This window comes from Haplochromis burtoni, unplaced genomic scaffold (genome assembly GCF_018398535.1).
Source record: "Haplochromis burtoni strain Fernald_Lab_line unplaced genomic scaffold, NCSU_Asbu1 Contig_102, whole genome shotgun sequence".
Taxonomy (NCBI): Eukaryota; Metazoa; Chordata; class Actinopteri; order Cichliformes; family Cichlidae; genus Haplochromis; species Haplochromis burtoni.
Window position 1 is genome coordinate 1560856 of NW_024582463.1, and position 25411 is coordinate 1586266.

The 25411-nt window shown below is 41.5% G+C and overlaps 1 protein-coding gene across 1 annotated transcript in view; it reads right to left on the reverse strand.

Annotated features, from left to right (window-relative positions):
* Positions 1-503: 503 nt before the first annotated feature.
* Positions 504-25411, reverse strand: part of ppp2r5b (protein phosphatase 2, regulatory subunit B', beta) — a 47735-nt gene continuing 22827 nt past the window's right edge. The window contains exons 2-13 of the mRNA XM_005927745.3: positions 24378-24574; positions 20570-20671; positions 19985-20077; positions 19508-19638; positions 17604-17663; positions 14256-14364; positions 8749-8802; positions 7470-7520; positions 7216-7335; positions 6814-6941; positions 6011-6112; positions 504-5441 (exon numbers count right to left, since the gene is read on the reverse strand). Of these exons, the coding sequence (XP_005927807.1) occupies positions 5213-5441; positions 6011-6112; positions 6814-6941; positions 7216-7335; positions 7470-7520; positions 8749-8802; positions 14256-14364; positions 17604-17663; positions 19508-19638; positions 19985-20077; positions 20570-20671; positions 24378-24574 (1376 nt within the window). The 3' untranslated portion in view covers positions 504-5212. The remainder of the gene's footprint in view (positions 5442-6010; positions 6113-6813; positions 6942-7215; positions 7336-7469; positions 7521-8748; positions 8803-14255; positions 14365-17603; positions 17664-19507; positions 19639-19984; positions 20078-20569; positions 20672-24377; positions 24575-25411) is intronic.

Genomic DNA, 25411 nt, shown 5'->3' on the forward strand with positions numbered 1-25411 from the left:
AGTTACCGAACATCAGTGAGGCAAAAACAACGGAGTTGGACGTGCGTGACAGAGACGCTGAACAGAAAGGAAAATCAAAGATTTATGCTGATGAACGAAGGGGAGCTGAGTATTCAAAAGTTGACTCGGGAGACACAGTGCTGGTTCAACAAGACAAAGTGGACAAGTTTACAACACCATTCAACGCAACACCACACAAAGTTGTAAGCAGAACTGGAAACCAAGCCTACCCGGCTTCTGGAGGACCCGGCCCACTTAGACCGCGAAGGCCGGGTCCTCAGGTGGATGCAGCCTCTGAATTTGGACACCCGGTGAAATCCAATTAATTTTATTCCGAGTTTTTTGTATATATGTATGTCACCCCCCCAACAGCCCTTTTGAATGTCTCCCCAATTCCGAGGTCTCAAGTTTGGCAAGTATGTGATAAGTATCACAATCATGTCTGGAAATGGAAGAATCATTGCTAGGAATTAGGCGACGCAAAAAAGACACAGACTCCAGAGTGTTTTCTCAAAGTGAAGTTTTAGTTTTTAGCACATTATATTTTTTTCTCCATTCTACACTTCCCTGTAATGATACATACAGTAGTAAGCCACTCTACATTCAAACCCCCCCACCACTGTGTTGGTCCCCAAAATATACATCTTCTTCGTCTGCATCATCTTTATCATTTTCTCTTGTTTTTTTTTCTTCTTCAACACAACAAACAGACCATTGGGCAAACAGTGCAAATCTAGAAATTCAGTGAAATTGCTACGTAATGCAGTAGTAGGTTTCGGTAACGTTATATTCTCATTCTGTTGCTCTGACTTATTGCCATTCTATCGTGTCTATGTCTTTTCTTTCCTCTATCTTCCCCCTCCTGTTTTCTTTTTTTGTCTTTACTGTCTGTCTTTCATCAGATCCGCCCACATCGCCCCTCTGACTTAAAGCATTTGTTAAAATCTGGCCTCCTGAAAACGGCCACAGAGAGGAAATGCGAGCGTCCATGAAAGCAGCGCTTGATGGCTGTCTGTGAGGCGACACCGGAGCGCTCTACAAACACTCTCTCCTCTCTCACTTCCTGTTCTGGAGCAGTTCCTGATTGGATGGCAGAATGCTAGAATCGAGGAATATTATTATTAATCATTATCATGGAGAATTCTTGAACAGTGGGAGCTGGGGTCATCCCAACAACAACAATCTAGAGGGTTTGTGAGTAAGCAACCCAAGAAAAAAAAAATCATGAAGCAAACCAAGTTTAGTGACAGCGAGGTCAAGTTTTGTCTCTGTTCGATTGTGTTTCTGAGTGTCTCCTGCCTGAATCAAGACAATGTTTGAAATCCCAAAAATGGAAGGGTCTCTCGTTGTCAGCCAGGTGGCGACGTGGAGTAAATTATAGGATTTAAGAAAGGAAATGTTCCACTTGTTTTTGGAGTTTTAGGCGATTGAGGATGACGACGAAATCAGACTTAGGATTTTTGCACTCTTTTTGCAAAATACAATCAAAGAAAAAAGTCGAATTAATGAAACCAGCACCAATAACTTATCTGTAGTTGCCCGCTTCTAGCGTTACCCATAGACTGGTGGTGGTGTTCAGGTGTCCTGTTGTTGTAACGAGAACTCAGGCACCTTTATGTGACGGTAGCTATCAAACAGTCGCACAATGAGTACCGGAGCTTTGTGCTAAATTGTGACAAAATTTGGTTTTTGGCGTCAAAGGTGACATAAGTTGTAAGGTCTTTATGAAAAAGAAAAGAAAGAAAAACGCAAAGCCGCTTCACCAAAGTTTGAAAGCAACAAACCCTTTTGGTACGAAGATGGAAACGATTTCGAAACATTGCTGATTCAGACAAGTTTTTAAGTGAGCGTCTAGGAAAAAAACGGTTCTGCGGGGTTTTTTGAAAGTTTGGTTCGAAGCAGCCGACACTTAGTTCTGCCTGTCAAGCGTAAAAAAAAAAGAACAATCAGTTTTGTTTCACGATACATTCGGATTCAAACCCTGTCCCACAGGAAGGAGAGAAGGCGAGAGAGAGAAAAAGAAGCAAAGAGACGACTGCTTTCTCCCGTTCTCTGTCGCTCTGTCTACGCATATCTCCTGCTCGCCGAATCACTCACTGGATACACGCTCAAGCACCCACGCACGCAAACACATGCGCGCACACGCACACACACACAACCTGACCGTCAAATAAGGTTACATTTCCTGATCAAATAGAAAATAAATAGCATCAGACTCAGTTTTCCACAAAAAACAAGATTATACAAAAACCAATAAAATTAACAACGTAATTTACAAAGCAAAATCATTTCTCATCAAATAAATCTACACAGAAGGTACCTTTAAGACAATGTGAATATCAAGGACGCAACAGGAGTAAAAACAAGAGTGGAAGGTAAACGTTTCAGTGTGACACCCACTTCCTGTCGTCACCCCCTAAAAAACACAGATTATCCTGAAAGAATGAAAATATTGCTAAAATAATTTTTTTTTTCAGTTTTTTTCCTCCCTCTCTTGTATCCCATCACTCTATCATAATGATCAGACAAGAATAAACAGATTTTTGTTGGTTCACATCAAAAAAAAAAGCTTCCTCATCATGGTCACCATCTAGCAGCTTTTGGTCTGCTCGAACCTGCAGACGTTCCAGGTTCAGAAATCCAACTGGATTGCGGTGTTTTTCTTTTGATTTGACACACATGCGGTGGGTTTCATTCATTCTCATGTGTTGGGTGGGCTTTATGAGTCTGCTTGGATTCGTTTAAATTTAATATTCTGTGATGAGGTTCTAAATGAGAGAATAGACACACGTACACACCAAAAAAAAATCATAATTTGGTGCCAAATTAAAATTAAAGGTAAGCTGTGGAACTTTTAACCAATAAGAGATGATAGATAAAGCATGTTTTTATGACTGGATCCAAGTTTTGTTTGCGTGTAAGCAACACATTCACAATACTGATTTCATGCTGTTCTCCTGATCCAACATTTAGTGGCAGCAAAGAGCGACGAAATGTAGAATTTGTGCCAGAAAATGCTGGAAAGTGAAGTCAATGTGCCCAAAACCGCAGTTCCTCAAATGACCACTTGAAGCTCTCCTGTTGAAATATTTATTAATGGTGGAACCCAACCTAGCTGTCTGCTAATCTGACCCAGTCAACTACACCCACATGGAAAGCGTTTGTGGGGTTGGTGTGCTCTCTTAGAGCTCGGTTAAGAAGCTCGATCGTCCAGGAGGCGCTCAGACTAAAGCTGCCACTTCACCACACAGAAAAGAAGTCAGTTCAGGTGGTTTGTGACCAGGATGCCTCCCGGGCACCCCCTAGAGGCCCATGTATGCTCAACATTCTCGGCCTCGTGAATGACAAAAGTGGCGTCGTATCGCATGCATCAAGTTGCGCTTGGTTACTTTTTGTGGCGATCGCGTCAATTTTCACAACCATTTTATTGACACAGATTTACAGATTGCAACAGTATTGAAAAGATGAGACATTCTGGAATAAATAAACATTCAGTGATTTCTTTATTTACGATTTTCACCGAACCAGCGCTAATGTGGAGGTTCTGTCTGAATCGCCACGCCTATCATTTAGGAAAATACTGCGGCGAGTACCGAGTCGTGGCAAAGCCATTATTCGCAGACACGACGACCAACACGTCGAGGATTAATTAGCCATCAGTCACGGATGGATGCATGGATTGAGGCTATGCTACTCCCATTCAGTGTATGCACCTTGCTAACAAAGGTTGCTATCATTAGCCAATAACCTCTGGATCCAGAAAGCCAAACTTCAAAACAGGACTTCACAAACCAGTGGGTATCACCACAGAAGCTAAACCTAGCATATGTAGCTTTTTTTAGCGAGCAAAGGCGGATGTTAAAAATGTAAATTCACCAGGCCTCCCTAACAGACAAAGTACATTCATGATGAGTGAGACATAAAATCATCAACGTAAAACTGTGTTTAGAACAAAACTCCACACGGCACCTTTAAAAAAAATGATTCAGCTTTAAACGTGGAATGTTTGGGGATTTCTTTGTTTTTTTAAATCCACCACACCACAAGTAATGAATGAAAGCAAATCCACCCATGCCAATCCAGTTCATTCCTCCTCCTTTTAAGGTCTGCTAAAGGGGAATTCTGCTGAATTTCAGCACTCACATTACAGCCTCACACATTTAACACGTGATGTGAATTCAGAATTCGAGTGGACTTCCCCTTTATGATATCTGCTACACTAGTGTTTCTCCCGTAATACACTACAGAAATATCCAGAGACATATGTATATATATAAAAACATTATCATCATCAGTAGTACTTAGAGTAGAGTAATAGTAGTAGAGTAACAAGTAAGAAGAAGGAACATTATTGTACTTATATCATCATCTTCATCAGTGGTTATTAGGGACTTCAGGCTCATCCTTTGGTGGAACCCGGCAGACTGGGAGAGGAGTTAACGCCAGAATCAGCCGTGTGTGTCTGTGTATGTGTGTGCGTGTGTGTGTGTGAGAGACAGTGTGATTTAAAGTAATATTCAGGTGCATGAATCAGCTGTTGGCGTGTGAATTGTTTAACCTGGATAAACTCTCTGTAGCTCTGTCCTCTGATATTTACAGTAAAAATGTACCTGCGCCCGCGTCTATGTGGCGGTTCGTGGGTTCGGCAATAGTTTTGGGACTTTTGTGTGAAATTGCTTCTTTTGTTTATTGATGTATTGTGCTATCCACGCATGAAATCAGCATCTCTGACCAAAAGATAAATACGAGGCCACGGCGCAGACCCGTCCTCCCTTAGGCGACTTAGAAATGTGTTAAACGTGGTAAGTGTTGCACCAAAAGAGATGTTATATCTCTCGTTTTGAGGCAGATTTGAAGCAGGCCAGCTACCGATTTCAGGGCACTGATCTGCCGTTTCCACGAATTTAAATTTCCACGAGTCTGCACTCGGACAGTATTTATCTTCTGGTCTGCAACATAATGTGTGTACAGCAAAATGTGAACCAGTTTCACACAACTCAGTTAGAAAGAAGGTACAGTGTTTACCTTGGATCACCGAGTTTGCGCCTTTTTACAAAAAGCAACCACCTCCGTGACACAAGACGACAGAGAAAAAAAACAGTGGATTGTTTTGTACCTTTTTCTGTCTCCCAACACTTTTACCGTCATCTTCCTGATTTCTCCCTGTCCCCTAACCCTCCCCTACCCCCCATTGGATCTAATGGAGTGACACCTAGGTGGCGCTCTCCCCGGCTCCAGAAGAGGCCCCGCTGGGCTTGGGCTCGGGCTGGTCGGAGTGAGCTGTCTGCGGGGAGGAAGGGTTAAGCGTGTCCCCTCTCTCGCCTCGCTCCTGGAGGTTGCGCTGGTTCCTGGCGGCCTCCGTGAGCATCTGCATCCGGCGCTCCTGGTACTCCTCCAGGCCTCGCCAGAGCTCGGCACGCTCCCGTTCTCGCTTCAGCTCCCTGGAGAGGCGGCGGAGAAAGGAAAGTAGTTAAGTTTAAAGGGCAGAAATTAGAAAGTGGTACCGGGCCTCAACTCTCACGGCCCAGTACCAAACGACTCGGGGGTTGGGGACCGCTGATTTATATCGGACTGTCATCCCTGACTCTAATTTCAGCTTCTATTAAAATGCTAATTCTTACAGATATGTAATTCTAGATCTAGTTCGTGAATAACAGGGTCCAAATTTTCTATCCTAAGCTAAACTTAGATAAATTCATCCAGTCTTTACTTCATCACTTAACAAATAAAACGTGTCTTTTCATTAAGAGATGATCAAACTGCTGAACTATCCCTGTAGATTTTATTTTCCTCTGGTATCTACTATCTTGAGGTTGAGGCTGGAATTATGATGTGATCCGTGTCCAAAAGATGACCTAAGCGATACATACTTACAACGTGAAATACAATGTGACGGATAATGGAAGAAACGCCGCCTAAAAAATGACTTAGTTCTTAGTTTCTTCCTCTTGTTGTCACCGTCGTATCCAGTGACACAAAGACACGCACAAAAGCAGTGAGTCACACTCACTTCTGTTTCTCCACTTTGTAGGAGGCAGTGAGGTCATCAAAGAGTTTGCTGTTCATCTCCATGAAGGTCTTCAGCACGTTGTAAATCAGAGACACGATGGTCCTGGAGAAACACAGATGGGTCATCAAATGCTTCAGTGATGGTGAGAATATGAAAAAAGTCATTTGGTGTGTACCTAAAAATTTAAATGAATAGTGAAAAGTAACAGGAGCTTGTATAGTAATATGGCAGTATAGTATCAGGGTCTGAATACTGTGTGTGATAAAGACAAGAATAAAAGGACTTCTGTTATGGCTAACTTAAGGGTTCCTACCAACAATTATTTTCACTATTCAACTAATTTGTAGCCTAAAATATGACAAAAGATCTTCCCAAATGAACTCGCCACTAACAGACTAAACTCATAGACTGAATATAAAAGATGGAAACCAGCCCCTGCCTACTTTAAGCTGGAAAGCTTTGGCCTGAGTATTTTACATGTTGCCATCTTGGGGGGTTTGTAACCGAATATTACGAATGAGGAGCAGATCTCAGTGAGAAACGGAGGGTTATGCACGCTCGTGGCGTATCATCGTGTGAGCCACACGGCTGCAGACTCCTTTTTGACTCTAATGGGACCATAAATTGAAAGTGAACATCAGGCTGTATTCATAAGGACTTGAAGCTAACGACTAAGCCTGTGAACCCATAAGGACCGATGACCCTTTTCACCCTCTGACTGGACAAGTTGTGATATTTGCTCGTAACAGAGGTTAAGCTCTAAACAAAAAGTTATGATGGGAGTGGTTATGCGTGCCACTGACTGGTTCCAGTGCTCCTTGGAGACTCTGTAGAGGGTAGCGAACACCAGTGGAAGGATGACTTGACAGTTTTCCTCAATCAGACTGAGGATGTATTCATTGTTCCAGAAGTAAAGAGCCCGCTCCGCTACCTAAAACACACACACACACACACACACACACACACACACACACACACACACACACGCGGACACAAAGAAGAGTTGATTTTCTTTCATCAGAGTTGTGCAACATTCTTTTTATTAAACTGATTCGTCTAAGAAGTAACTGATTTTCCAGCCTAATACCTGGAGGTAATCAGATTACTATAATCACATTTGTTTTAATCCTGTCTACACCCAAAGCGGTTTTAATCTGTGAGTGACTTCTGTGGTTATTGTTTCCACTTCTGCGTTGTTTTAGCACCTGGAAGTGAGGACTGGAGATGCAGGCTGCGATCTGCTTGAAGAGCGGCTCCTGAATCCGCATGAACTGAGATGGCTCTATCACATCCAGGATCTCCTCGATCTCCCCCAGGAACATCACCTAAGTGCGTGCACATTTTTTAAAATGCAGATACAGAGAGATAGGGAAGGACGAGTTAAATCGACACAGTTGCAGCGATGCAACAGTTGAGGAGAAAGAAACATCAACAGCTTTTTCGTCGTCATCGGTCTCACCTCTTTCTGCGTGCAGGTTTTAGGCCAGTACTTGAGCAGCCCTCTGATGATCTGCAGAGCAAATATGAGCACACGTTAAGAGAAATAAACACTGAAGCCATTAGCTCAGCAGGGTAGCTGGCTGACATCCATCTCTACCATCTCCAATGAGTCATTTCCATGCTCTGGCTTTTGCATTAAGAATAATGTCTTTAAGTTTTCACTGACTCTCAGCTGGCTGCATGGGTAACATTAACCATGCTGCTTAAAACTCCTACTTGCTATCTGTCTAAAGTCTGGGAACATGGGGTTATTTTAGTTATTATTAAAAAGGCAAAAAAAAAAAGAGAAAGATTTTTTTAAACATATTAAACTGGTTTCTTTGGGGAGTAAAACTAAAAAGGCGTGCAGCTAAATGTTCAGAATAATTTTGAATTTCCTGTAAAGTGTGAACAGAAGTATATCTAAACCAAAATAATGAAGTTGTGGGCCCCAAAATCAAATCAGAAAAAGATCAAATGACTTAGTTTCAGGAAATTCACAACATATGGCTGCCCCTCGCTGAGAGTTTTTCTTTCCCACTGTCGCCAAGTGTTTGCTCATAGGGGCTCATCTGATTGTTAGAGTTTCCTCTGTATTATTCAACCCAGTATCAGCAAAACGTGTAATAGACACACCAGTCCACCTTGTCCATGCTTTGCCTCTCCAAAATGTGAAAAAGACATGCACACATGTTGCAGCACCAGCAGGGGGAGATAATATCTTTAAAGCCAAGAAATCAAAAAACATATGGAGTATATTTCAGGGTTCTTAATAGTCAGAAATGATTAAGTTAATATGTGTTTACATGTAAATGTGTTAATAATGTCAGTTTAAAGCTTTCCCATGATTATTATATTGTTTGCAACTTACTGCAACTTCTGCGTGTTTATTCCCTTCACGTTTTGGAGAGGAAAAGCGTGAAATGGACACACTTTGTGGTGATATCAGGTCGTATTTTTGCCAGGTCTTTACTTTGCAATCAAGAACCCTTTGAGGCGACTTTGTTTTGACGGTTTAGAAATGAAATTCAATTCATCCAATAACTTTTTGTGAGTTTATCTCTACAGTTGTCTTTCCTCACTTCACAAATAGTCAGATGACCCACTGTTTACCTTAAAGAAATGATTCATACAGCTTTAAAGCGTCTATGATTATTCACATGCATTATTTTCTCCCATATTTTCAGTTCTTGGGAAAAAACTGAAAATCTTTATAAAACGTGTTGGAATAAGTACAGCGAATGAAGAAGCAGTCTTACATATTCAGTGACTGTGGCATCTTTCTCCATAAACTGCACCACACAGTAGGCCAGCTGTAACGACAGAGAACACGGGGTTACGCACACACAAACTGCCACACTCACACCTACGCACTCTCTCTCGCTCTGGCGCTGTCAACGAGACAATGGGGAATTTAGCACTTATCCCTCAGGATTACACACTGCTAAAGATCGGAAAGACAAGTTTTCCAAATGTGCGCGAGTGCGCGTACGTGTGAGTGTGTGTCTGCAGCTACATCAGCTTTTGTCTCCTCTTATATTAGCGGCAATCATTTCCTATTATTCTGAGATTGTGTGTGCATTTGTGTGTTTGCATATGTGTGTTCTGCGGTTGCCCCCTCCGCCCAGGCCGGTTGCCGTGGCGAGTGGGCACCGTGGCGACGGAGACTGTGTGTACGTGTGTTTACTTCGGAAGGAGTGATGTCACACACGCAAAGTCCCTTAAGGGCAATGTGAGATAGAGGTTAGACCTCTTGTCTCTCCCCCTCCGTCTATCCTTTGACTGGTTCCCAGTATTACACTAGTGGTTCATTTTATCTTCATAAGTTCGAGCCGAAGTGACTCAATTAAAAGTTTTTTTGGACTATACTGTCATATTATTGATGATGTTTTTAGATCTTTTTGTAGGACAGATTTCTCCTTTGTTGTTCCTTCATTTGCCACCTTGTTGAACTGCAGCATCATTGTCTGCCTCACTGTCTGAGCTTTCATCTCTTACAGATTTTTCTGTCTAATCTCCCTTTTTCTCCATACTGGCTATCTTTCTTGTTCATCTTCTTCTCTCCCTTCATCCAAGACTTTCCTATTGCTGCACCCGTGGCACAACATGTTTACAAAAATACAGTGTAAGAGGGAGTGGCGGCTAAAAAAGGAAGTGTTGAAAGCTGGAATATAAAGAAAGCAGGAGAAAAGAAGAGGATTAAAATAAAGTGGGCAAACTATTTAAAGCATTAGTGAGGCGTTTGAGAAACTTGGGGTAAATATGACATTGGATTCTGCTGTCGAGTCAAGGTTTGCGGTTGCATGAGGTCATTGTTAGGCAGGGATTATGTAGTAGACTTCTGTGGACCTTTGTAAAGATTTTACTGATATTGATTTGTCAGGGTGACAGGTCAAATGAAGCTCTATTTTTGGAGCTGAAGTCAGCTCTACTTGATATTCTGTCAGGAAATGCAAGGCAAGCCCTGCTTGCCCAAAAAAAACCTAGCAAAAGACATGAATTAAAACCCAAGTGAGTGCTATCTCTGTCCTTGCATCTCAAACAATCTGTTCCATAAGCTTCTCTCATTGCCTGTTTGCACCATCTTTTAAATTACTGTCATCTTTTCCCCCAGGGATTAATAAAGTATTCTGATTCTGATTCTGATTCTGATCTTCTGGCCACAGTTGGCTAGTGTCTCTAAAAGCAGCTCTGCTTGCCCCTGGTTCCATTGAAATCTGTCTATTTCATGCACATGCCTGTGTCCAGTTAGCAATGACTGGAACATGTCAAGCTAAGAGGCCTAAAACTTTTTCTGGTTGCACATGTGAGAATTAACTTATAGCATATCAGTTTTTTGCTCTTTAAATACAGTATTGGAATACAAATATTACAGCTAAATAAAGCCTATGACCAAATCATCTTTGTAGTGTCTCTATACTGTTTCCACACTTTGGAATTAAAGAAAATAAAAATATTGAAATCAGAGGAATGAGACCGTCCAAGAAGGTTGGTTCATAAAAATAAAGTTATTACTATCATAATAATGATAGACTTCAGTCACTTCAGTACATCTCACACTTCAGTATCCACAGTAACTGCTCAAAGCCTAACTATATGCTTAAGAAATGAAAATATGTATGTTTTTAAAATCTGAGCTGCAAACAGTAGTCCGTGGACCTGCAGCCGAAAATAACAGCCATAAATCGCTAAGGAACACACTTTTTAATTACACTGGTGACACAGTTAATGACTGGCAATGGTTAAGGGGTTAGGAGAGCAGAGAACTCCATTTGTGTTCATGAATAATTTTGCCAGTGCACAAGTGAATAATAAAAAAGCCCCCGTACTGCATCCCTTGCTTCCCCATTTTATAATCAGATTCCGATCATAAACACTTGCCACCCTGGAAGTTCCTGTTCCTGTATATGAGTTTATATCTACTGCTGAAACACAATCCATTGTTGTTTTAAGAAGCTTGCAGCAGCCAAATAAGAGAAAAATTGTTTAGCAATGTTGTGTTTAATTTATGTTGAAGCAAATATATCTGCATTTAATGAAACATGTTTGTGTGAGATGATGTGGACATGTTACTGATGTTACTTGTGTTATTTTCATCAGACAGCCAAAGACGTGTAGCTCAGTTTAAGCTGTGATTTTAAACTGGCCGTAGGTGTGAATGTGAGAGTGTGGTTATCTGTCTGTCTGTGCTAGCCACACGATGGGCTGGTGACCTCCAGAGTGTAACCTGCTTCCACTCCCTATGATAGTTTCGAGAGACTCTAGCCCAGCCCCCTGTAACCCTAAGTGAGAGAAGCTGTTAGGAAAATGGATGGCTGAATAGATGATTAGCTTTACTGAACCCACACTGGGGCCACATACTCTAAGTCAGTGATATCAATACATTCAAATGTATTTCAGTGCTCATCTTCTAAGATGTTTAAACAGTTTGCTGTGATATCATATTTTGATACCGGCATCCAGAACTAGGTCAGTCCTGAACAGCCACACCTACTGAGTACAAAACTGCCATCCACAAGACCCTGCTTCTCCCGTGACCCTGTCAAACCGAGTGTGTGTGAGTGTGTGAATAATTTATGTGTGTGAACCACAGGGAGAGGAGAGATGGGGAGAAATGTAGGGCACAGTGATGCTGAGACCCACAATACACACAGACACACATTTTGTGGGGAACAAACTGTATCTTCTGCATAAGCAAACAAAGTATGGCACAAATAAAATGCACAGGCGTGCACAAACACAATAGACTGGCAGCCATCTGTGTCACCAAGTATTATAATAACCCAGACACACATACTCGTACACAAACACCAAAAAAAAATCAAAGGCACTCACACACGAATGTAACTCAGATGTGAGTGCGTCTCTCAGCGGCACTATCTGTGACTCAACCCTGCCTCCTAGTGGTACATTTGACACATTGCTAAAATGTCTAAGTATTACCAGGAACAATTTTAGACACATTAAGCTCACTTACTTCTTCTTGGGTTCATACATATATTCAAGCCAGATGTTTGTTTAGATGTTTTTAAGTGCAGGAGAGCAATCAGACAATGGTCATGGTGACAGGTAGAGTTTAGGATAGCCGATTAAAGTGTCTGTCAAGAATAAAAGCAACAAGCTAGCTTCTACCTGGAGATCTTTTTCTATAGATTTAGTTTACAAAGACATGAATATAAAACTGTGCAAAAGTCTTGAGCTACCCTTCATTTTTTACATGTTATTTTATTCAAACCAGTTGAAACACAAATAGAAAGAAATACAGTATATCAGGCAAAAACAGAGTTTGTGCAATTCTAAAAAGCTTAAAAGTTAATATTTGGTATGACCACCTTGATTCTTAAACACTTACCTGTGAGGTAAGCTTTCTTGTAATCATTTCTTTAAGTAGTCTTAAGGAATAATTCTCCAGTTTTCCTGAAGGGGACTGAAAGATCTGTTCTGTTCTCTGTCAAGATGATCTCACACTGCTCTATGTTGAGGTTTGGGCTCTGGGGAGGCCAATCCACGACTGACGGTGCTTCACTACTCATAACATTAGTCGTCTCCGTCCTTTTCTCTCCCCACACGCCACTGCCTTTCTTGTTCATAGCCTGGTCACTTCCCGGATCGACTACTGCAACTCTCTTCTTTTTGGTCTTAGTCAAAAATCTCTCTATAAGCTTCAACGTGACCTGAACTCTGCTGCCCATATTATCACCAGGACCCCTTCTATGCACCACATCACCCGTGTTCTGCAGCAGCTTCATTGGCTTCCGGTTAAATACCGCATCAATTTCAAGATACTTTTGTATACATTCAAGGCTATCCATCATCTCTCGCCTTCATACCTCTCTGACCTGGTTCAGATCACCATTCCCGCTCGGTGTCTCTCTTTCCATCCCTTCCCCTCGGCTACCTACCACGGGGCGCAGGGCTTTCTGTCGCTCTGCCCCCCGCCTTTGGAACTCCATTCCTCCTGAGATGAGAAACATCACTTCCCTTTCTCTTTTTAAGGCCAGACTCAAAACTCACCGGTTCACAAAAGCCTATTCCACATAAGCTTTTCCATCCTGCTATTTTAATTTATTTTATTTAATTGCTCCATGTTTTATCCTTATAAATTTGTAAATTGTTATGTTTGTTGTTGTTGTTGCTTGTCTCTATTCTGCTGTGTACAGTGTCCTTGAATGTTTTGAAAGGTGCTTTATTAAATAAAATGTATTATTACTGTGTTTTTTCTGTCCAAGTAGGTTTTTTCACTGCATGGGGAGTTTGTTTGAGATCACTGTCAGGCTGAATAATTAAGTCTTTTTCAATCACGCACTTTCCAGATGGCATTGCATGGTGCCTCTAAATCTGACAGAACTTTTCTATGTTCATAATTTGATCAGTTTTGACAAGTTTTCCAATACTCCTGACTTAAATGCAGCCCCAAACCACGACAGAGCCTCCATCATGTTTTACAGATAGCTATATCTCTCAGGTCCTGTGCGAGGTCTTTACTTTTTTGCTAATTTTATCTTAAGACATGAATTTTATACACTGCTCATCTACTATAAATAGTTTTCAGGCCTGCCACTTCTTCTTTTCCCCACGACTTACCCACTTCCTCAATTTTTCCCAAGATATACTCTTCGGGAATCACCTCGATGGTGAAAAAATGCTATTTTTTGCATGTCAAACTGGGTTATCTGTGTGAGTTTTCATAGATTCAGCTCAAGAAATGGGAGCAAATTATGTGTTTTACGAAAGGCTGCTAGTACCAGAATCAGAATCAGAGTACTTTATTAATCCCAGAGGAAATGATGTGGTCACATTTGCTCCAAGACAGTAAGAACAGTAACTAACTAAACTAAATTAATTAATACAATATATTAAGAAGTTACAAAATATAACAAAATAGCTCTAATTATAAATATCCCAGTATATTACAGTAACAAAGTATCTAAAGAATCCTCTAAAATGGACTGAAACTGAGTGAAGGCAGGTATTTTTGCTTGAAAATGTAACAAATACAAGCAAAGTACACATAAGGACACAGGAAAGTACGGCTGCAAGGAACATCAGTCATTCAAACACATACTCTCCTCTTCATTCGGATGTAATTAGGGCATCAAACGACATCAAAAAATGTGACTGCATTCGTGGTGATAAATAGGTGACGAAAACTGTTTCCCATGGTACATAAAATCAAAAGAAGCTGACGACAGGGCCGAGCTTTGTTGAAGAGTCTAACGTTAAAGCACAAATATAAACTGGTAGTGAGGGTAGGATAGTCACCGACCTGCGCGTGGAAGATGGAAAGGGACTTTGCCGTGTGTAGCGGGATGAGGACCCGAACCAGGAACTGCTTATGTTCAGACTTCAGCGGCAGGGCGAAGCCGTTTATGATGCTGGAACAGAGGAGATGAGAAGGCAGTTAAAAGTGACCGTCGTTTCTCGGGGGTATGTGGGGGGGTTTTTTTATGACAAAAAGCACGTGTACGCCTTTTACTTAAGTCATCCTGTTTAAAAATCAGCACCACAACCCTCCAACTTTAAGGCCACCTGTCCAAAAACATCCCGGTCACCTGTTACCAAACGCGATCTTCTAACGAACACGTTTCAATCAATGAATGGTGCGAATGGTGATATTTATTTACACCACAGCATCATGTGTTGCTTCAAAAAAGAAAAAACCCTCCTCTGAGTCACACATGTGTACGCCTGTGCATTCATCTGTGCTCTCAGACTCTATTTTCGTACTGTGTCCGTTTCCGAGTGACTGGACGAGCGCGTGGTCTGCTCTGTTCACAGCTGCACCGGCTGCCCACAGAGAGAAAAGTATGAGCAGCAGAAGAGTGGGAACTAAACTTGGAAAGTGCGACGCTCATTTAGCTGTAAAACGAGCCGCCCGTCAGTTTTTTTCACGGGCGATTCATGTGTTTGTCTGCATCAGTCCGTCCGTCTGTCTTCATTTCTAATAGCGCTGTTGTCAGTTTAACAGAGGAGTCCTTCAGTAATATCTCCCTCCTGCTGTTCCTCTAATCTGTCTCTCTGCTTCCTTTCTCACCCTCTTTCTGAACGCCTCCCCGTCTCCTCTATCTATGCACCGCATCCTCTCTCACCCATCTCTCTCCCGCACTCTCCATGTGTGGGAGGAGCTATAAATACCTCTGTTACCACCAACATGAATACAAACCTCTCTCTCCTCTCCTGCTCCCTCCTTCCTCCACTTCTGACTCACTGTTCACTCACTCGTCCCCTCTCCGGCTCCATCTATCCCTCCATTCCTCCTTTTTCCCTCACCTTGGACTCGTCCTCTCCCTCGCCTTCCTTGAGCCGCCACTTGTTTCCGAGATCGCCTCACTATTGTTAAGAGCTGAAAAGTTACTGTTGGTCTCTTATGGCAGGAAAAAAAACACTCTCAGTCTGGATACATCCTTCTTTTTAACTCCTAAGTATAACATCAGACAAGGAAAGACAAACACACAGGGCAGAGGCTAGACTCCATTAGCCGAAATTCCCCTGAGAGGGATTAATATTTATTGTTTCTGATACTGATTTGTTTGCGTTCTTATTGCTTATTACTTCTTTGGGTTGTTCTTTCCATTTCTAAGTTATCATTAGCACATCTGTTTATCTGCTCTGGCTACAGACTTAAAACACGGATGCAGCTTCACAGCGAGGCTTCACTATCCGACATCAAGAAGCTGATGTGCATCTTTTACTCCCTCTCTGTGACTTTAAACTTGTGCCTTTGTGGGTTTCTCTGCCTTAGACTTACTAGAGTGCCCTTGTTAGCATAGCAAGACCATTAGGCTACCGCTATATAGCCTGCTAAAAAGCTAGGTTGTTATGTAGCTTTAGATTATATGTCAGCATCAAACCAGAACATCAGTAGCATTGCAACTCATCAGCTCACAGGTTACTTCACAACAGTTTGAGTGAAGACTCATTATGCAATGACTGTTTGCAAGGATGCCGTTCTTTTGCACTGTAGACAGATGGGCGCCTTGCCATCACATTAGCTCATCTGTACTTTAGCCAGATGAGCTAAAAACATTAAGCTAACTTAATTCAGACTTTTCTCTGGAGTCTGTTCTGTTTTAAAATGGCATTCATGGCTACAGAAGAGGATTATGGTCAGAATTCCCCCAAATATTTTTTTCAGTGGCCCTAATCCTCATCAGTGCAAAATTGATATAATGCTAAGTACTCATCTAAGCTACTAAGCATCTAAGCTAATCTACTGGAAGCAGTACATCTACTTAAATCCAGAACTATTTTTGTGTCTCCTGCAGATGACAAATTTAGGGGTTTTTTGAGTGAAAGCAATATGACTGGAAATTTTTATTTGTTGCTAGCCAACAATACTAACAGTAGCTCTTTCTTTGGTGCTAATTCTAAAGTTACAACCCCTTCAGCTAATTAACAACAGAGCAATAAATAGATGTATACAAATAAATAAAACAGCTAGAACTAATATCTGCAAATATGTAAACATGTGGATAAAATATTATTACTATATTATTGCTATTATTATTATTATTGTACACTGAACAGTCTTACAGGAGCTGGTATAAAGGACCTCCAGAGGTACTCAGTCTTGCACCTTGGTGCAATCAGTCTTTGACAGAAGGTGCTACTGTGCTATTACTCTATAACTACCAGCGCATGGAGTGGGTGTTGATCATAACTGATTTGAGAGCATTCTTCTCATGGCCACCTGCTGGACTGTCTCAAGATCAGAACCGACCACTGAGCCGGCTTTCTCGATAAGTTTGTCTACTCTGCCCCTGTCACAGGGGAAAGGTGTCCGCACCAGCAGACCACAGTCCACAGCAAAAACAGAGCACTGGCCACCCCTGTATGACACTTTGTCCAAAAGAGTGGGGAGATGTCGCTTGACCTTAGTCTCCTTAGGAAATAAAGTCTATTGCTGAATATTATTGCTTAGAATATCAAATGTAACCATAACGGGTCCACAGGTGTTGATAAAGAGGCTTTTTTTCCCCCATCTTGGACAAAGCCAGGCTATCGCTTTCTCTTTAACCTAGTCTGATATGCTAGGCTAACCACAAGCTCAGCAGCTACCACGAAGACACGGTGTTGATAGTAGTTTCTTATATCTCACAATGACAGCATGCACATTTCACTGATTCGTCCATTCTTGCTCCTGGTTGTTTACATGTGAGGCTCAACATAAGAAACGCGTGTTTGTTTATCAGTTTGCCTTTCTTCTTCGCTGCCTCTTCATTTCTGTCTTCCTCATATTTTCCCTCACAAAAGAAGGCAAGAAATTAAACAAACCTGTGAGTCATATTTCGTTTATATCTTTAACCCCCACCTCCTCCCGCTTCTCTCCTTTCTGCACCATCGCCCACCTCACCCCTTTACTCATTCCCCTCCCTTGCTTACTCTCATTTCCCTTGCCGTCACCCTGGGTTGTCTTTACTTGATAAGAAAGAAGGAAAAATAAAAATGCATATTGTTTTATGTGCCGTGCAGATGCAGCAGCGGCTGTGCTTTGTAACCAGTTTTTGGTGCCGGCTGTCTCATAAACAGGAACAGCTGGCAAGTATAGAGTATATGTGTGTGTGTGCAGCACAGCAGCAGCGTATAGTTCAAACGTGTGCTTTTGCAGACAAACCTGCCGAGGATTTCCAACAGTTCCGCAACTCCATTGAAGTGCTCAGTTTCATATATGAACCTGAAGGTCAGAGACAGGACACACACAGGCAAAAGCACTATTAAATCAAGCTACAGCTGATAGTTAAACAACACTAAAAACAGGAATTAGATAAACATTAAATAAACAGTTTTATCTTCCTGTAAAATGACCTGTGCGTGCATGAAAGTTGCTAGTATTCACAAATTTCCTATCAAACCATGTCTGAAGCACACCTCCGTGACATTCGCAGTTCCAGTGAAGTTTATACACATTTTAGCTGAAACTACATTCAGCAAAAGGAAAAAATGAAAAGCAAGAAGCGCCTTCACTGAGGCAGCTCACTCTCTGGGCAGTATCACTATTTAAAAGAAAAGTATTGCATTTTGTTTTCTTTGTTCTCTTTTAACATAGTTTTTAACGTACTTTAAAAAGTTTGTAGTGCAGAAAAAAGAAGAGCAAAGTGCAGGCTTTTCTTATTTGCCCTGTTAAACCTATTTTAATATATTCAATTCAATTTTATTTTATTTTATTTATATCGCACAAAATCACAACAGCAGTCACCTCAAAGCACTTTATATTGTAAGGTAAAGACCCTACAATGATACAGAAACAGTGGTGACAGTGGGAATGACAAACTCCCTTTTAACAGGAAGAAGCCTTTGGGACAACCAGCCATCTGCCACGACTAGTTAGGTTTGAGGGACACAAGACAAAAGACATGAAAATACTTCAAATAATTTTGAGTATAATAATGTTTTTGTTATAGTTACATTTTATAATTAAAGATTATTATATTTATACTGTCTTAAAAACCCATCCTGGGGAATCTTGAAAGAAAGGCTCATATAACAGTATCATTCAGTATCAAATGTTACAAACACAAACAAAGGCAGTAGAATTTAAAACATAGTTTTAATGGTAAAAGACATTCTATGAAGTAATTTACTGTTTAGAATGACCACATATCATTTCCTGTATACCTATATGATGCCAGTACAAACAACGGCAATAAGAAACATATTTTTAAATAGCTCTGTAGAGCGTTATTATCGCTTTGACTTTCAGATCAATCGATCGACCTTGAAGCACAGGTCAGAGAGGTCATGTGTGACGTGATGTTTTAAATGTTTCCACAGTACTTTCTACGTGTCGACAATCAACATCACACTTGTAAGAATCATAGTTTCCAAGTTTTACATCTTTTTGTCAATTTTGAACCAATATAATCTTCTATAATCATCTTCACGACTGATTGATCAATCTGTGATTTAGGACACATGTAGGATGAACATTCAGTGAGCTGAACACATTCATGTTGTGTTTGTAGGAGAAAGAATACAACTGATTAAAGATTAAAGCTAGATTTGACCTTTTTGCTACAACACTAGTTACATTAACAGTCCTGTTTTCACTCTTAATAATCTCCTTTATAAACTAAAGGTTCTAGTACAACAAAAATACCAAGCAGACACTACAATTAAGGAACTGCTGCAGGATCCAAAAGATCTTTTCGTTTCTTTCTGAATTAACACAGCATGCAAACCCCTGTAAGGCCTTGGCAAAGTAGAGCCAAACCAATAAACCAAGTTTGTTCTTGCAGAAGAGCAATAGCTCCTTTGGAGCTCAGGCTATAACCTCAATTAGAGATACAAAGAGCCAGCATTTGACAAGTATTCTCACAAGGTGCACGCTGGTTTAAGTACTAACTCTGAGGTCATTTTGTGGCTGTAGCATAATTATCATTTATGCAGGATAGATGCACAAAACGTGGTTTCTGAGCCCGCTCCCCTTCCTGCTCATCGTCTTTGACTGTCATGTGATGTTGAATTATTCGTTTTTAAATCATGAGCATGGGTTGGGTGGAGGTTTGGTGTAGCTTGTACCTGAGGAAGATGTTGTTGATCTGTTTGCGGATGTAGGCTCGGAGGCCCAGCAGTTTTCCGTAGACGCGGTGCAGGATGGTCTTTAGGTACTCCCTCTCCCTCGGGTCCTCGCTGTCAAACAACTCCAGGAGCTACTCACACACACACACACACACACATTTGCTATGAATGAAAGTCTGCACCTGTGAGTACTGCGCTCTATTTCTGACCTCCTCACTCTTACAATTAGTCTCTCAAACTTCAGCTTCTGGAGAAAAATCAAACATTTGTACCAAATGCAGCAGGATGAATATTACAATAACAGTTAACAACATATTAAACAAAAAAAAAAAGTCAATTTTTAATACATGCACTGAGAGGTCATAGTTGATGAAATTTGAGAAGTACAGCTGCATGTTTAAGAGAAGGGCTTCATTTCTTTACACCTTCAAAGCTTTGGTTTTGCATCTTTCCAGAAGATGAAGAGGAAAGGATTACCTGCAAGACAAACTTCTGGTCCACGTAGCGTTTGGCCATGGAGGGCTGGAAGTCCGGGCTCTCCAGGAAACGCAGAAAGAACTCATACACCAGCTGAAAGAGGAACAAACACCACAACATTACACAACATTTGGCGTGTCTGTGTTTTTATCTTCAGTGGATAGTGTGGCATCCAAAATGTCAAACTATTCTTTCAAAGACACACACGCATTTTGACTCATCTCTTCCTGAAGATGCTGTAAAGTGACTGTACATCATGTCTAAATGTCATCTGGGTAAACATCGAGTCTATGCAGGATTTGTGGGTTTTTTTGCAGGATTTGCATTTGTTATTGATGCTGGCTAAACTCATAATGTGTTGGCATAAAACTTGAGCCAACATTTAAATGATCCCCCGTCAGGTAAACACTCAACACAGCATTAAAAGCAATTTAACCCCACTGTGAGAGAATTAACAGTGCTAAAGGCATATTTTGCCTGAACTGTGCTTTTTTTTCCATTGCACCTTCATGTTAACTTAGATGAAGTCTTGTAAATCTCCAGCAACACGTGACTTTGCATGTCACACGGATGTATGGTGTGTACCTGCAGGTGTGGCCAGGAGGCTTCCAGTGTCGGCTCATCTTCCTCAGGGTCAAACTCTGGATTCTCGCTGGGTGGGAGAGTCCTGAAGATATTTACCGAGATCTGGAAAAAAAATCATAAACGCAGGCAAGGAGAAGGAGGTAGTGTGAAGTAGAGAGACAGGAAGTAGAAAAGATGAAAATGCAAAGGGAGGAGGAAGAAGAAAAAGAGATTAGTGAAGAATAAATAATGCATTCACGCCAATTGTGGATTTAATGGGCAATAATTCAGAGATGAAAGCAGGCGATGAATCGTTTTTAATACTCTATCGCATAATGGACGTGGACGTAATCACCTGCAGTTTGAGGACGTTTGTGTCACTTTAACTATCGGAAAAGTCGCTGCAACAATGAAACAATTCTCCTTCCGATGGAACGTTTCCAGGAGTAAAGCTGTTGTGTTTGGTGGGTGTCTGTGATAATCTTTTATGTCAAATGACATCTAAAATGGTAAATGGCCTGCATTTGTATAGCGCTTTTCTAGTCCCTAAGGACCCCAAAGCGCTTCACACTACATTCAGTCATTCACCCATTCACACACACATTCACACACTGGCGATGGCAAGCTACGTTGTAGCCACAGCTGCCCTGACAGAGGCGAGGCTGCCGGACACTGGCGCCACCGGGCCCTCTGACCACCACCAGTAGGCAAACATGGGGTTAGTATCTACTTAGCAAGCGTGAAGACGTTTTGGGATGAGGGAAAAACGTCTTTCTGTGGTTTATGTTATCAGTTTCCAAGCAACTTCCACTACCGCTGGTCACACTTGAACATCTGAAGGTTTAACTCACCCTGTCGTTACCTGCTCATTTTAAAGCGCTGTGTGAATCTTGGATAGGCCGAAATCATCTAACCTGTTCATTTTTCCATCTCACTATCTTTAAAATTGTTTGTCTGCTGCAACTTTTCCTAATGTGCATCTCCAAACCTTTGACTATCAAAGAGGTCCAGAACATCAAAGTATCTTAAATTTGCACGTTTCATTTTAAGCTTGATCAAATTACTACTTAAACAGCATAAACACTTTTTATTTGGGTGAGCACACACAGCCGCAATCATTCGGTGCACTGCTCGTTCGACAGCTGTCCAGATGTTGATCATCAACAGAGGGAAAACCATAGATGATGATCGGTAACAGGACTGTTGCTCAGACAGACAGTGTGATAGAAAAAGGTCTGCAAGAAACAACGGTGACCTCAGCTTTGAGAGGATTGTCAAGAAAACTCGACAGAAGAACTTGAGAGATTCATGAGGGGTGGGCTGACACATGAAGAGTGCGCACGCATAGATGTCTTCAGGAAAGCAGAACCAGAGACATCATCAGAAGCGTCTTGTGTGGAGAAGAGAAAAAGAACTGGACTGCCGCATTACACACTGTATTTTAGTTGGAAATCAGCATCCTAGAGTTTGGAGGAAGAGTGGAGAGGCTCAGAATCCAAGGTGTTAGAAGTCCAGTGTGAAGTTTCCACAGTCTGTGATGATTTGGGCTGTCATGTCATCTGCTGATATTGGTGATGGTGGCGTTTTTGTTTTTTACAAGTCCAAAGTCAACACAGCATCTGCCAGGAGGTTCCAGAGCACTTCATGCTTCCTTCTGCTGACCACAGTACTTAACTACTACTAATGGTTTACCGCGTCTGTTATTACTGAGCTTGATTGGCGAGCCCACTCCTTAACCCCACAGAGAACCTATGGGGTATTGTCAAGACAACCAAAAATGCAGATGAGCTAAAGGTCACTATCAAAGCAGCAGTAACACCTCATCAGTGCTGATCTGCTCCATGCCACAGCACAATGACTCAGTTATTTATAGGAAAAGAGAAACAAAAAAGTCACGAGTGCGTAAATGAACCGACTTTCTTTCTTGGCAATCGCATTATTTCCATGATGCATACGTGTTGACATCACTGTGAGGACGTTAGCATGACTTTAACCTGGGTAATAACTGGGTAATAACACAGCATCAAAGAGAGTCTAGCTCGACTTAAGGTTTGCAAAGCGTAGCAAACCTAGCCTCGCTTTTTTTTCTTGGCATGTTTCTCTTACGCTGCTTTCATTCCATAATGCTGCACTTGGCTTTAAGAGTTTGATTTCTAAGCTTTTTTTTAAGTTCATTCACTTTCCTTCCACCCCATCCTCTGTCATATCAGCATTTTCGCATCCTCTGGGTATAGCACCTCTATCTACTGCTGGCTTTCTTTTCCTGTTTCAGACCCTCCTTTCTCCTCCTCTCTTTATCCTCTGGGATCTCCGGAGTCCACACTTTCACTCCACTCTTTCTTCCTTTCTTTTCCATCTCTCACACTCTTTCTCTCACCATCTGTGCAGCCGATTGCTCTTTAGCACCTTTGTAAGCATTCTACTTTTCTCTCCCACCCTCCCTTTTTATTTATCTATCTATCTATCCCTCGCTCATCACCTTTGTTTATCTCCCATGGTAACTCCACCGGAGATCCTCCATTGGATACCACACTGACTAGCTTCTCTTTATTTTCCCCACAGCTTGGGATGGGCATCCAGGTGTTTGACAGGGACTGACTCACAGGTGAAAATGTCTTTCCGGCCTTCTAGATCTCTTCTCCCTTCAAGTATCAGGCTGTCGATTCATTCGCCCACCCACCACTGTTTGTCACTGTCCATTCCCAAAATATTCCTGGTTTGGTTTTTGGATAGTGAACATTGGAGAATATTGCCTTGTACCTGAGGTCTCTTTTTTAACCCTTCCATTACTGTTTTAGTGCTTTTTAAAGCGCACTAATTTTCCACCTCTCTATTCTTAAACTGTACTACTGTAGCTTTGTATTAATCACATTTTTTTCTTTATCTTCACCCGTGCCTCAGTCCAGCCCCTCAGTTCATACTTCGTCTGAAACAGGCTGTTTTAGGTCCTTTCTCCCAGCTTTCTTCTGATTGACTGCCCCTCAGAAGCACAAGATTTTCACGGATGTTTGGAGCTTTTACTTTTTGTGGGCATAGGCCACAGCGCCAGAGCATCTAAAACCTGAGCTTCAAGCTCACAGGGATTTGTATACATGCTATCCTCATGCTTAACATGAACATTGACCACTGGAACCAGGATTTCTGCCAGTGTGTTGCAAGTCTAAGAAAGCTACCAGTATTTTTTTTGGCAAAAGAAAGAACTTTACATTAGATAATGTATCCTCCAAGCCCACATTTACTGTTAAGTATTTTCACACATAAATAAAAGCTAGAATAAACAAGGGGATTAAATAACCAGCAGAATAACAGTTTTACTAGTTACGCTGCTATCCAACTACTTGTCTCCACTGATGATGTTTCAAGAGATAAATCGTTCACTGCTGTATGTAAATGATGTTATATATATTTTACGCTGACATCTGTACACATCTGTTGTTATGCTGGAAATGGGAAATAAATAAATTCCCTGGTGTCTTTGTGTTCCTAAATCTCTTCATTGTGCAGAGCTGCATATACACAGTGCTGATTTCTGTCTGCGTCACTGCACAATTAACCAGTAAGCAAAAGGGGCGTGCCACATTAATGCTGTTCAATATTTAACTGTACTCGGAGTGCTTTAAGTTAAGTACTATGTACGAAATGATGACCCATGTTTTAAGGGATTTTCATAAGATCAAAGAAAAAGAGTAACCATGTTTCCAAACGAATAAAAATTAGAGGAACATTTGTGCATCCTTTCAGTTATCTATGATCTATGATCTTTATCTTTGGGCTGGAATTGTTTGCACTGGTGCATCATGTTAACCCCTAACCTCCCCTCCTACTGTACCATCTTTATAGCCTCCGGGTAGAGAGGCTCTATGAGGACTCCTCTGCTCGTGGCCACGCTCTCCACCAGTTCGTTGAGCGCCGCACGTTTGATCTCCTTCCCTTTCAGGTCGGCCACGCAGTCCAGGAAATCAAACAGCACGCAGCACTGCTGCAGCTTCTTACAGAACAGGTCGTGCAGCTCTGCCACCGGGGCGTCTGGACAATTGAGAGGTAGGAAGAAAGAGAGAAAGCAAAACGTCAGACATGGAGGTTAAACGAAAAAATGCTTCCCTGTGTGTAGAGCGTAACGCAGGAAGCTGGGGTTTACGTATTGTTTGGCGAGGATCCTCTCTAAAATCTATTGAGGGATAGAGAATATTACTCTACAAACACATCTGTACACACCCACGCATACACACACGACTGTCCACACACACACCTTCCTCCAGAGGGCTGTGTTGTATCTCACTCCTATTACCTGTCAGATTCATTCCTTAGACCAGTTTGTCACGATGAAACTACCTGCTGCTGGTCGTCACGTTGAAATCTCATGCCTCCAAAAACTCCACTTTTCACAGAAAAAGAGAAAGCGCCTGATGCATTTGGATTACTGAAGCCCTAACTCATACAATGAGTTTTAAATTGATTCCACAGGCCTGGGGAGGTGGGGAGGTGGGGTGCAGAGGTGAGAAACTCAATGCAGCCTGTAAAGCTTTATGCAAAAGAAATAAAAACATTAAATCCACACAGAAAATAGAGAGCTGCAGAGTTTGACAGCTGCCCAATGGGAATGCTTGGTTTCTTTTTATGAGTAACCAGATGATTGATGACTCAATAGCTAAAAATAGCAGCAAAAAATCCACATCTGAGTGAGATGTACGAGAGGCTTGCACTGAAAGATAATAAACAAATCCATACGGAGAAAAATTATGTTAAAAAAACTAGAGCAAAATACTAAAACAACTCCTCTGTGCTAACATGCTAACAGCAACAATGTAAAAATGCGAAGGTGTCATAGGATGTTCATGTAATGGTTTTAGACTTTGGGTGTAT